Source organism: Dermacentor albipictus, chromosome 1 (genome assembly GCF_038994185.2).
Source record: "Dermacentor albipictus isolate Rhodes 1998 colony chromosome 1, USDA_Dalb.pri_finalv2, whole genome shotgun sequence".
NCBI classification, from domain to species: domain Eukaryota; kingdom Metazoa; phylum Arthropoda; class Arachnida; order Ixodida; family Ixodidae; genus Dermacentor; species Dermacentor albipictus.
The window spans coordinates 303,518,721-303,532,687 of NC_091821.1; the positions used below are offsets into that span (position 1 = coordinate 303,518,721).

The 13,967-nt window shown below is 44.1% G+C and overlaps 1 protein-coding gene and 1 long non-coding RNA gene across 5 annotated transcripts in view; one reads left to right on the plus strand and one right to left on the minus strand.

The window, feature by feature from the left end:
- The first annotated feature begins 3,204 nt into the window (after positions 1-3,204).
- Positions 3,205-13,967, plus strand: part of Dp (transcription factor Dp) — a 76,177-nt gene continuing 65,414 nt past the window's right edge. The window contains exons 1-2 of one of the 4 annotated variants that reach the window (XM_070531508.1): positions 3,205-3,603; positions 5,241-5,364. In XM_070531508.1, coding sequence (XP_070387609.1) covers positions 5,290-5,364 — 75 coding nt within the window. In that variant the 5' untranslated portion in view covers positions 3,205-3,603; positions 5,241-5,289. Of the gene's footprint in view, positions 3,604-3,782; positions 4,007-4,284; positions 4,410-5,240; positions 5,365-13,967 lie in introns of those variants that run through there. The other 3 variants (XM_070531506.1, XM_070531507.1, XM_070531509.1) reach the window with 3 other exon arrangements.
- On the minus strand, positions 5,551-12,948 carry LOC139054484 (uncharacterized). The gene is made up of 4 exons (XR_011511280.1): positions 12,779-12,948; positions 12,460-12,696; positions 11,537-12,026; positions 5,551-5,666 (listed from the first exon to the last, which is right to left on the minus strand). It is a non-coding gene; the product is annotated as an uncharacterized lncRNA (long non-coding RNA).

Sequence of the window (13,967 nt, forward strand, 5' to 3'; positions counted from 1 at the left end):
TGTTATAAGGTGGAATGCAAAAAATAATCTGAGTATCTCCAAGCAATGGCAAGCAACATTACATTGGTTCTGTCCAGCTACGTGGCATTTAAATATTTTAAATCTTGGTGCATGATATATTTGGGCACCCTGTATATTTACATATAGTCTGTGCATGGTGTTCATAGTGGAAATTTTAAAAAAATGTTGAAGTGAAAAAATACGTCTGAGGTAGCTGCGGCAGGTCCTTTAATGCGCCTGTCCTCCTATTGACAGGATTTGTAGAAATAAAGTGAAAACGTTAATTAACAGCCATGCACATCCACACCAACATATGATGCAGTAAGCTTTTAGCCGCAATAAAATTTTAAGTCAGAAAGTAGAGGTAACTCAAAAGGAACCTCAAAGGATGTGGTTAACAGAACTGGTAATGGCACTCTAAGGGGAGGGAGGTCAGGCTCCAACTTCTCCAAGAGGGGAGGGGGGGCTTCCTCCCCCCCCCCCGCCGCCTATGCCTGTATACTTAAACTAAGCAGACGTTAGCATAGGCTATTTTTCTTTAAATTTTCTTTTATTGTGCCATTATCACTTAGTTGTTGCATAACCTTTAACCAACTGTTGTCAGTATACTATGTATTTCTATTTTGTTTGTGAATTTTACCCACTTGATCCTTTAAAGGGACCTTGAAACAATTTTGCACAAACGTACTGAGTCGTTAGAGTAGGTCCTTCTGATCATTAATTGATGCATCTAAGTGCTCTGCGTAAAGCGTGTATTATATTATAAGGTTTTAGAAATGTACATCGCTGCTGATCGTAGCACACTGCTCCGGGGAATTTTCGACCGCCCCTACCCATATGACATAAATCACCCAATTGACATAAGTAGGGTGAGCTATCCGATTGGCTGCCCAGGGCACGTCATCGATAATTTTCCCACCTTTATGGTGAACAAATGATGTTCTAATAGTTTGAATGTTAGTTAATTTGCTTCTATAAAAAGAAAGTAACCGAAAGAGAATGCACAAGAACACTTTCTCACTACACTTAAGCACTTCCGGCACACAGCAAGCATTGTCTGCTTGTGTTAGAATGTGCTCCGTCTTGATGAGAGCTTCGCGGTCAGTGTCGGTCTGTCTTTTCATGAGCACCATGAATCGACGCAAGCGTAGTGACTGACAGTATGTCAAGCTTCGACATTGTGTCCCTCTGCAAGGCAGCAGACAAGCGGAGTAGCTGTAGCGCATCTGACTGTTGCTATCCGATCGGTGCCAGAATTTGCATGTTTGTGGCCGTCCCTTTACATCGGAGAATTACTACTACAATAGCGCTTTGCAAGTCTGGTATTCGGGTAAACACAAATGAGGGGACAGGGCCTGGCCACTTGGTGTTGCCGTTTCACAGGATGAGCAGAAGCGCAAACATGAATGATCTGCACGGTGCAGCCACCTGATGGGCACAGAACTCAATCAAACACAGTAGCAGTAACAAAGTGTATTCTTTGCTGCTGGTGTAAATTTTTTGCAGGGGCGTAATCATTAACATGCTGTTTTTGTAAATGTTTAAAATGTTTTGCACTTGGTTAGAGCAATATTGTTTGGCTGGTTAAGCTCTGAGCGAACAGGTGAATGGACCGTGCAGACCGATCAGGCCGCTCACGTACGCCTACATTAATGTTGCTTCATCAGCTTGAGTTTATACCTCCACCCATCCGTATCTCTCTCTCTTTTTCCTTTCCTCTCTTTCCTTTTATTCCCATCTCCCCCGCCTTGCTGGTGCTGAGCCGTGCTCCCGCATGGGTTGCAGAAGATAGTGCCAGCCTTTCCTCCTTTCCCACAAGAACCACTTCTCTCGTCAAAAGGCCCAACCCGCCTGTGGTTACTTGAATACCAGACACGTTCGGCACTGTGACAGATTTCTCGCAACGCACGCTGCTTCGATAACTCTCGCTAGGGGTCGACTGCCAAGCAGCTGCTGGAGAGAGAGGTTGAAGAGACTTTGTGCGCTCGCTCCTAGAGAACCGGAAGTAGACGACACGACGTGCCACCATGATGCAGAGCCAGCGAAGGTGGAGCTTAGCCCTGATCACTTGACGATCGAACGAGTTAAGGATAAAATGCGTGGCTATGCAGGAGGGTAACTTGTACTTGTCCGTAGCTCCCTTAATATATGAGACGCTCCACACAAGTTGTGGTGCGAATGATTAACTTTAGCTGTACCCTATGTGTCTGCATGCATAATTTGTCCGAACCGTTTCAGGGGCCCTTTAATGTGCTGGAATGGTGCCCTTAACGTAATATAAATTAAATAAATAAAAGCGGGTGTTTAGCATACATGTTGATGAGTGAAGCACGTGAGCTGTTGGGTTTGATTTGTGTGTCACTTGATCTTTGTGTCAAGCGCGCGTCTCTTGAACTTTATTCTGTATTTTACATTCTATACATGATCAAAGGCTGCATGCTCCAAATAAAAATAACACAGTCCTGAGTAATCGCGCACAATGTGCGTGCCTTATTGTCTGTGTCACTTTAATTTGTGGTTAACCACGATATCATTTACCCGCGATCGCTCAAAACTTCAGTAAAGCATTACATATTAAGCCATAATGTTTCGCGCTGTACCTTAATTATGTGTGGTCAAATAAAACGAGCACTTAATTTGTTTCGGGGTCGTTATGGGTCCCATTGAGATTTAACAAGGAACCCTCTGTGGCCCCGAAACATAAATTATGTCTGTTTTCCTTCAACCTTAATTAGATGAACGCTCGTTTTATATCGACCATGTACTAGCACCCTCGCCTGACGATCCAGTGTTCGTTGAACAGCTACATGCCTTATGTTTGCGTTAGTGCGACCGCTGTCACCGAATTTAGACATATCAAATACAGCGAAAACAGACACATGTAGAGCCCTGCATACGGGCACTTTCGCTCGCATCGATCCGGATCGAAATTCCTTCCGCCAATCGCGACCGAGAAATTCGATTCCGATCGGGCTCACTCGCAGTGGCGTAGCTATAGTCGTCTGGCACCCGGGGCCGATAGCTCATCTGTCACCACCCCATAGAATAAAGAACAACTGACCACCCCCCGGGTGTAGTCTAGGAAGGCGAGGATATCGACAATTTTCGGGTGTCTTCAGACGTATATATGACACCCCCCCCCCCCCCCCGGCCCCGTGCACCCGGGCCCACGGCCCCCCCTTCCTGTTGCTACGCCACTGCTCACTCGCGATCGGAATCGTCAAATTGTGTCACATCCGCATTAATTTTGTGCAGCAGAGCAACAAGTAATGCATGATTTGTTTGTACCGGTCACTTAACGCACGGAGCAAGTTAGCACGCTTCTGCGGATTATTTCTTTTCAAAGCGCCCGCGTTTCACATCATGCTCCGCCCATATAGAGTTTCCTACAAGAATTTTTGTAGGAAACTCTATGACTCCGTCCAACGTTGCTCCATCACTTCATGTTATTGTAGGGAACTAGATGTTCTAGTACAGAGTCAGGTGTGATCGAGGGCGACGTCTGGTATCGGCGGCTACTGCCTGTTGGCGCCAAAAAAAAGCGCCATTTGCCGGCCGTTGAGGTGAGCTCTCTTCGCAAGTGCGGTGAAACTCGTGCTCACAGTTGAGTTACCGCTGTCGGTACTCGTTTGAAATCGTGCCTATTTATTGTCGGACCGCGCTTGTTACTCGAGCACGCTGCAGCGGTCTCCGGTCCTGCCGACGGTTGCGAAAGTCTTGCTGCAGGCTTCCCTTTGGTGCAGTCGAATTCTGGGCGCACGAGCTAAAGAACAGCGGTGCATGCGCTTGCCTTTCTTCCTGCATCGACGAAGGCGTCGCAGAAAAAACGCACACGTGTGAAATAACGGGTGGGAGGGATGTCCTTGAACTGGTCTGCCTGCGGCGCCATTTGGCAACGGACGCAAACCGCACTTGTAGCCCCACAAAAGTTCGGAGCGATCCCCCCAGTTATTTGCTGTGCGTGAAACATAACCGCGTTAGCTTAGGCAGCGCGGACACGTTGCAGGTGCGTGCTATGTATAGACACAACGGAACGAAGGGTGTTGTGGTTTCATGTGCGTCCTGTCTCCAGTAGTTAACAGGGTACACCCATAGAAACGGTTTTCACGCGTTTAGCCAATGGCTAAGGGGCGCGTACACATTGGTTAGAGCAGAAAGAAACAGTAGTAATTGAAAAAAAGACGCCATTCTCCGACATCTAGCTGTATATCTATGCAAAGCAGGGGGTTGCACAAGTGTGCGGTACGTGCGAAACTTCGTGTGGCTGCGGTATTCGTTCTTCGGTGGCGTAACGTCCCGGAGCAGCGAGAGCTGCCGTTCTTCAGCTGAGGCGCGGTGCACCCTGGTAGTTTCTGCATCCCCCCCTTGTCGGAATGCGGCCAAGAATCGCACCCACGACGTCATTATAAGTAGCGGACTGTCCTTCCTGCCTTGCAAAGCACCCTCTCTTTTTTGCTCGAGAAATGTACAGCCAAGCGAGTTTCCACAAATTTGTAGCATAGGTTACAAGGCAATCGCTCAAATCACTTGAAATGCAGGATTTTCCTTTGATGTACAATTGACATAAAATGCTTGACCTGTCATGATATTTTTTGGTTTGTGGGATTCAATGCAGGAATTTGCAGGCATGCATATTTCAGTGCTTGCCTTTATAAAAGGTGCAAATTCTTAGTCAATCTCTGGTGCAGTGTTTGTCAAATATTTTGGTTTTAGGTGTGCTTAGATTATGGCTGAAGCCGTTATTGCGGGCATCTGTGGCTGTTTATTATTCTCTGTTTCTCACACATTGTTTCTCACAAATATTCTTTGGCTGTAACTTTGTTCCTTACTCCTTTATTTGAGGAGGAAAGTGCTTGATATGGGTAATCAAAATGAAGAGGCTGCCCATGAGAAAGCTGGTGAATGGTTCTTGTGAAGATCTTGTCCCGAATCCTGATATGTACAGTTGAGATGCTGAGGTTGTCTTACAATGTAGACCATTAACAAGCTGATCCCTGGCATGACCGTCTTCTATTTATTGTTTTATTATAAAGAATAAGATGACCGTATTGTTCTACAAAAAAAAAAACCCAGCCAGAGCAACAGTAGCATATAGTACATAGGAATAATCATTGTTATGTGTGGTATGCATATATGTATTTCTGGCAGAAGTCCATCCCTGCTCGATGGGAAAATGAATGGTAGAGACAAATTTTCCTCCATTATAAACATGGTAAAAGAAGATGCCCTGGTTTTTGTAGGTGCTGCCTGAAAACCTGTTGTCCATGCACAGCACCTTATGTGTAGGATATGAGTGGCCAGCAGCAACTGATGGTGGTGGGTGGCAGTCTTCACATGGACCTGCTGCCCAAGGGCTCACCTGTGGTATGTCATCCAAATGGCACTATTGCACAAATACAGTCCGCATATGTTGCTCAATCCTGTGTGTAAGCATATTGTCAGGCCAACTGTGCTTTTATCATCTGTGAATGCGACATTACGGAGTAAGTGACTTCAAGAGACCATGTGTCATTGCTTTGTTGGTGCAAGTTAGAGCAGCACTTTTATATTTGCCCATCTCTCTTGCCTGGTAGTCAAGAAATTGTGCCAGTGATCTTGCAGTTCTGCTTTGGAGTGTGCATGTACTGCAGGAGCAATAGCCGAGTCACTTAGTCCATGACTGTCACCTGAAGGGAAGAACGTAGGGTCAGTGACATAACTGTATTTCTCAGCTTGATGCTGAGGCTCTAAAGTCTTCAAATTTGGCCCTTTCTGTGGTTTAGTGACTTTTGCTGTGTTCTGTATAGGGTGTCATTGTGGCTTAGGTTCCGAATGTGACATCTTGGTCACTTCCTGATTCTGTGGGCCATTACAGCCATTGTTCATTATTTATTTTATTTATTTTTATTTATTTAATAATACTGTCAGCACAAAATACTGTAGAGCATTTTAAGTTGTAGTGTGTAGTGGGCCCCTTTTAATATTAAGAGACAGGTTCTTGATACCATGTAGTCTCATAAGAGTAAACCAGTTCAGAATTTAGATGTGAGTTGAGTCACTTGAACGTTACCCTATTGCCACAAGATTGCTTAAGACTAAAATAAATGATTTATTAAGATGTGATTTGTAGGTGTTTGTTGCACAATACCATGACTCTGCTGCATAACACATCTTCAGCTATTGCTGCACTGCAAATCAAAGATGGTGACTAGGAAGGGCAGTTGAGCTGCATACTGTTCCTTCGAAAATGCATGATCCAAAGTATAACAGTGTAGCTTTCACAATCATCATCAACAGCCTATTTTTATGTCCACTGTAGGACGAAGGCCTCTCAGTGCAATCTCCAATTACCTCTGCCCTGCACCAAATTATTTCCAACTTGTGCTTGCGAATTTCCTAATTTCATCACCCCACCTAGTTTTCTGCCATCCTTCTCTGGCAGCCATTCTGTAACTCTAATGGTCCACCGTTTATCCATCTTATGCATTACATACCCTGCCCACCTCTATTTCTTTCTTTTCATGTAAATTAGATTATCGGCTATCCCTGTTTGCTCTCTGATCCCCACCACTCTCTTCCTGTCTCGTAATATTACGCCTAACAGTTTTCGTTCCATCGCCCTCTGCGCAGTCCTTGTTCTCGAGCTTCTTTGTCAACCTCCAGGTTTCTGCCCCATATGTTAGCATTTGTAGAACGCAGTGATTGTACACCTTTCTTTTCAATGATACGGGGTAATCTCGCAGTAAAGATCTGGCAATGCTTGTTGTATGCACTCCAACCTATTTGTTTTTCTTCTGCAAATTTGCCTCTCTTTATCAGGGTCCCCTGTGGGTAATTGACCCAGTAAGTGACCAAGAGGCCAATGGAAACTGACCCTGGCAACCCTTAAAACCCAAACTCTCTTGAGTGAGGCTAGCTTAACAGGACTCTTTGAGGAACTATCAGGCATTGTTTGGGATATCATTGGCCTTAATAAGGTTAGAACAACGTTAGTGCCGACGAACGGCCACATCGTCTGCTATAGAGGACTCCCAGATAAGAAGCAATACAGGGTAGGATTGCTAATCCATAAGGACGTAGCAGGCAACATTGACGAATTCTACAGCATTAATGAGAGAGTAGCAGTAGTCATAATAAAACTTAAAAGCATAAAACATAATAAGCAGTATGTGGAAATAAATGGATCATGCTCCCGGTTTTTGGGGGTAACTTCAGGCATACCTCAGGAATCGGTGCTGGGTCCAGTACTGTTTAATATTTATATTAATGACCTAGTTAAAGTTGTGGAATCACCTGTTCTTGTCAAATTGTTTGCAGATGATTGTGTTATATTTAGCAACATTCGAACGGTCTCTGATCAGCTTTTTCTGGAAGAAAACTTGGTTAGGTTGGCAGAATGGTGCAATGAATGGGATGTGGTTATTAATTATGACAAAACAGTGCATATGTGTATTGCAGTTAAGTTAAGAAAGCTAGAATACTTGTACAAAATAAAGTATAATAAGATTAGGAAAGTAGAAAGCTGCAAATACTTGAGGATAACTTTAACTTCATGTCTATCCTGGGTGCCTCACATAGACAATATAACCTGTGCAGCCCGAAAAAGATTAGGATTTCTAAAGTTTAAATTAGGTGACTCCACATCCTCATTAAGATTAAAAGCCTATAAAACGTACGTTAAGCCTCTCTTAGAATATTCGAGTATCATTTGGGATCCTCACACAGTGGTAGGTATTGAAAAGCTAGAAAGAATTCAAAGGTTAGCCGCGCGTTTCATTTATAAGCGCTTCAAATGGCGTGATTCCCCAACGAGTATGCTGGAAGCCGCAAACTTGAAACCACTAACTGTTCGAAGAAAAACTGCCAGATTAAATTTCTTTCGCCAGCTTTATTATGGGAAATTAGGAATACAACCGCGTGACTGTATTATTAAGGACACATCTCGAATTTCCTGCCACAAACACAGCCAGTATTTAAAACCGATCTTTGCACGAACAAACCTTTTCAAAAACTCATTTTTTCCGAAAACAATCAATGATTGGAATGCCCTACCTGGGAATTCCCACTGGTTACAGCTACCCACTTGATGAATCTTGTTGACTGTAACCCTTGTATATATTTGTATGTTTGCTTTTTTGTATTTGCTCACGTAGCCCCCTCCTGCTTGGACAGATGTCCGCAGTATTGTGAAAATAAATAAAAATAAATAAAATAAAAATAATAAAAGGTATGGAATAAAGCTAGTACAAAGCTATGCTCCAACCTCCAGTCATGATGATGATGGAATAGATCAGTTTTATGAAGATGTTGAATTAGCCATGAGAAAAGTGCAAACTCAGCATGTTGTAGTCATGGGCGACTTCAATGCAAAAGTGTGGAAAAGGCAGGCTGCGGAACAACCAATTGGCAATTATGGCATCGATTAGGAATGCTAGAGTAGAGATGCTGGTAGAATTCGCGGGAAGGAATAAGCTGTGAATAATGAACACCTTTTTCAGAAAGCGTAGCAACAGAAAGTGGATCTGAAAAAGCCCTAATGGTGAAACAAGAAATGAAATTGATTTCACACTTTCTGCCAATCCCAGGATAGTGCAGGATGTAGAAGTGTTAGGTAGGGTAAAGGTGCAGTTATCATGGTAAGTGAGGTATAGGATTCACCTCAGTTTGATGAGAGAAATAGTAAACTTGGTCAGGAAGAAACAGGTCAACCTGCATGCAGTAAGGGTAAAAGCAGACCAATTCAGGCCAGCACTTTCAAACAAATATGCAGCCTTAGAACAGAGAGATAAAAGTGACGTAGAGGTAGTGAATGAAACCGTAGCTAGGCTGGCTTCAGAGGCAGAAAGTGAAGTGGGAGGCAAGGCACCAAGGCAATCAGTAGACAAGCTCTCCCAAGTAACAAAGGACCTAATAAAGAAATGATAAAGAATGAAAGTGTCCAACACAATAGATAAGATAGAATTCGCGGAACTGTCAAAACTGATCAACAAGGCGAAAGGAAGTGATATTCGAAATTATAAGGAGAGAAAGACTGAGGAAGCAGTAAAAAATGGACGCAGCCTGAAAACAGTGAGAAGGGAACTAGGCATCGTACAATGCAAGATGTACGCACAGAAAGATAGGCAGGGTAATATGATCAGCAATCCATAAGATATAGTAAAAGCAGCGGAATAATTTTGTACTGACCTGTGCAGTACCCGGAGCAGCCATGATACCTCCATTTGAAATAATAAGGAACAGGTTACAGAGATTCCTTCTATAACCAGTGATGAAGTTAGAAAGGCTTTGTAAGACATGAAATGGGGAAAAGTGGCAGGAGAAGATGAATATTTAATCAAAGATGGAAGAGGCATAATGCTTGAAAAACTGGCGGCCCCTCTTATGAACTGTCTATCGACGTCAGTGATCCCAGAGAACTCGAAGAATGCAAGTGTTATACTAATCCACAAAACAGGAGACGTTAAAGAATACAAAATTATAGGCCAGTTAGCTTACTCCTAGTATTGTGCCAAATATTCACCAAGATAATTTGCAATAAAATAAGGGCAACATTAGACTCAACCAAACGAACAGGCTGGCTTCAGGAAGGGTACAATGGATAAGTCATCAGTCAGGTAATCGAGAAACCCGTAGAGTACAATAAGCGTCTCTATATGGCTTTCATAGATTACGAAAGGACATTTGATTCAGTAGAGATACCAGAAGTCATAGAGGCATTCTGTAATCAAGGAGTACAGGCCGCTTACATAAATATCTTACAAAATATCTACAGAGATTCTACAGCTACCTTAATTGTCCACAAGACACGAAGGAAGATACCCATAAAGAAGGGAATCAGACAAGGAGACACAATCTCTCCAATGTTATTCACTGCATGCTTGGAAGAAGTATTAAAGCTATTAAACTGGGAAGGCTTAGGAATAAGGATCGATGGTGAAAACCTCAGCAACCTTCGATTTGCAGATGACATTGTCCTGTTCAGCAACACTGGAGATGAGTTACAACAAATTATTGAGGACCTTAACAGAGAGAGTGTAAGAGTGGGGCTGAAGATTAATATGCAGAAGACAAAGATAATGATCAATAGCCAGGCAAGGGAACAAGAGTTCAGGATCGCCAGTCAGCCTCTAGAGTCTGTGTAGGAGGTCATTTACCTAGGTCAATTACTCACAGGGAATCCTGATCATGAGAAGGAAATTTACAGAAGAATAAAAATGGGTTGGAGCGCATACGGTAGACATTGTCAGCTCCTGACCTGAAGTTTACCATTATCATTGAAAAGAAAGGTGTACAATCAGTGCATTTTACTGATGCTAACATATGGGTCAGAAAGTTGGGGACAGATAGAGAAGCTTGAGAACATGTTAAGGAAATCTAGCTAATAAGGAGAATATACATCTTGCTGACCATTGTAGTAGCTGTTCCACTTGGGAACCACGTTTCTGTATCGTGGGAATCCTAGGCAAGAGCAAGCAAAAAACTGGTTGTGAAATGTTAGAGGCATTTTTTTATCAGAAAAGCTGATCAGGATTGTGTAAGCGAAACATCGATTTCAATGTACAATGCAGGCATGAAATTCCTTTCACACCTGGTTTAATCACTTCCTGTTTGACGAATCCCGTTTTTCCTTGTGATGGTGCGTCTGCGGAGCTTGTAGATATATATTACCTCTGGGTCTGGCTTCTATAAAATCAGTTGTTAGTTTGCTCCTGTGTTCATCTTCCTTTCTGTTGTGCCACCCTGTTGCGCTGTATTTCAAGATGTTTCTCCTGTCAAAATACCAACTAGCCCAGCATTCAACTCTTTTAAAGTTGAAGACCGCGCAAAGATTGATGGAACAAGGAATGTTAGGCATAATGTTAAGAGATAGCAAGAGAGCGGTGTGGATTAGAGAGCAAATGGGGATAGGTGATATTCTAATTGACATTAAGAGAAAAAAATGGGAGCTGGGCAAGTCATGGGATGCATAGGTTAGATAACCGGTGGACCATTAGGGTTGCAAAATAGGTGCCAAGAGAAGGGAAGCACAGTACAGGACGACAGAAGACTAGGTGGGGCGATAAAATTGGGAAATTCACGGGTGCTGGTTGGAATCCGTTGGCGCAGGACAGACGTATTGGAGACAGCAGGGAGAGGGCTTCGTCCTGCAGTAGACATCAAATAGGCTGATGATGATGATGAAGCATACTCCTTCAGAGACCTAGAGGCTGACTGTTAATCCTGAACTCTTGTCTCCTTGCCAGGGTATTGATCATTATCTTTGTCTTCTGCATATTAATCTTCAACCGCACTCTTATCTGTTAAGGTCTTCAATCATTTGTTTCGTACTCAGTGTTGCTGATCATGACAGTCTCATCTGCAAACTGAAGGTTGCTGAGATAATTGCCATTGATCTTCACTCCTAAGCCTTCAGAGTTTAATAGATTGAATTCTTCCGAGCATGCAGTGAATAGCATTGGAGATACTGTGTCTCCTTGCCTGACTCCTTCTTATTTACTTATTTCCCCGCAGGGGCGTCTGCGTCAGCAGGCGTTTGGTGTGTTGCGACACCACGTACCCGAGCACATGAGGGTTGGACCCTCCCGCGTGTAGCCGTGTCCGGGGAAAGGGGGATCCTGGGGGTTGAGCCGATGCCAGGTGTTCAGACCTTTAAGGCCCCCCGGCGGAGGCAACACACCTCTTTGGCCTCTGCTTCACATAGACGGCACCCCCGGACTGACCCACCCGGGGGAAATCGGCAGTCGCCTCTTCCTGTCTCTCTCTTAAGTCTTCGTCCTTATCTCTCACTTTTTGATCTTTCCTGTCTTCTTTTCTCTTCCATTTACTTCCTTCTTCCACGGCGGCAAGGGTTAACCTTGTGTGGCTATCCTACCTTGGGTACACCATATTTGGTTAGAGTGACGGCGTACGGCTGGCGTCGTGCAGGCTTGGACACAAGCTCTGCCGCGTCCCCTCGTTGGGCTCCTCCGTGGTGGGTGGTCGGCGCTGTTGCTGAACACACACACTTTCCTACGGCAGCTCAAATCTCTGTTGTCCATGATCAGCGTCTGAAAAGATGCCGCACCGAAGTACCATTTCAATTCTCCTTTTGAAGCAGTGTTCCATCTTTCCCCAAATACTATGTAGTCCACAGTGAAAGCAACACGCCTGTTAGAAAGCTCTCACCATTCCTGGTAGACAAATGCCTGAAAGATAAAATTGGACAGACATACAAAGCCTCCAAAATGTCCTCCTAGAACTGAATAATAAAGATCAAGCAGATAAGCTGTCTGAACTTAACAGTATTGGCGAGGCGACAGTGACTGTTTCAGCCCACAGAACACTTAATATAAGCAGGGGAGTAATATCTGAAGAAGACTTTATTGGTTTAAGCTACGAGGAACTGCTGGAAGGTTTCCAGGAACAAAATGTCACCAAAGTACAAATAATAGTAATCCACAGAAACGATCAAGAAATCCCCACTAAACATGTTATACTCACCTTCGGAACAAGCGTAATGCCTACGTCTCTCGATGCCGGTTATGTCAAAGTCAATGTGAGACCATATATCCCAAACCCCAGACGATCTTTCAAATGCCAAAGATTCGGACATGCTTCACATACATGCCGAGAACAAACAACTTGTGCTAAATGCAACCCCAACGATCACCAATCTGAGCATTGCACCTCTTCACCATTTTGTGGAGACCATCCCGCCTACTCGCGGTCGTGCCCATGCTGGAAAAAGGAAAAGGAGATCATTGCGCTAACTGTAAAAGAAAAAATCTCATTCTTCAAAGCTAGAAAATGACTGTCGTACCTTTCGCGACGCAGTTATGCCGATGTGACGCAGGTGGGGGCAGCGTCACAGAGGCCTCCGGAGTCCTCCGAGCCCACGCGCAGTGGTGCCGCAGGGACTCCTCCCGCCCCCGTGGTGGAAGCAGTCAGTACTGCTCCGCCCTCTTAAACGGCCCTGCAGACACCAGTCTCGCAGGGCCCTAAGATCAAGCGAACTCTAAGGCCCGAGACACGTGTCTTATCGCCAAACGCTCGGTCCTCCAGTGCCTCAGAGAGAGCAATGGAGGTCGAAACAAAAACCCTGGTGTCCTCGACACTGAAGGACAAGCGCTCTCTCGAGCGCGATAAGAGGGACAAAATCCCAATAACAACTCAAAATAAGAAGGCGATAACCTGAGGGTTATCGCTCTGTTGTATCTGCCTTCTTCAGATCCATGTCACCTAACGTCTTTCTTATCTCCCATTCACTCGTTCATATAATTTTTTTACCTTTCAATTTTATAATGGCTTTTATGATCCATTGGAATTGTAGAGGTCTCTTACATAACTTAGGTGACATAAAAGACCTGTTAATAAACTTCTCTCCTGTGGCCCTGTGCTTACAGGACACCAACCTAGGCGAAAAACACAAAAACATTTTAAAAGGTTTCACTGTTGTACGGCGCGACCGTACTCAGGCGAACCGGCTGTCAGGTGGTGTAGCCATTGTTCTTCGAGATGGTATAGCAGCCAGAGAAGTTCCCATTAACACTCACATAGAAGCCGTTTTAGCTCACAAAACCATCACCATTTGTTCAGTATACATACCGCCACATTCACATTTTACCGTAAGAGACCTAGAGTTAATTTTAAACCAGCTACCTGAACCATTTTTAATAGGCGGTGATTTTAATTCACATAACATGTTATGGGGTAGTAAAACTACTGACAACAGGGGTCAAACGCTTGGAATTGGAAGACTTTATCCTAACAAATTACATATGCCTTTTAAACACCGGTGCGGCAACTTACTACTCCCCAAGCACAGGAGCTATGAGTTGCTTTGATCTGGCACTGTGCTCTCCATCTCTTTTTTGCGATTTTCAATGGAATGTTATTGAGAACCCCTATGGCAGTGACCATATGCCTGCTATCATTAAAAGAACATCTCCCTTTCTTACCATCCCACTGAGGCCACCCCGTTGGAAACTCCATCTAGCAGACTGGCCTCT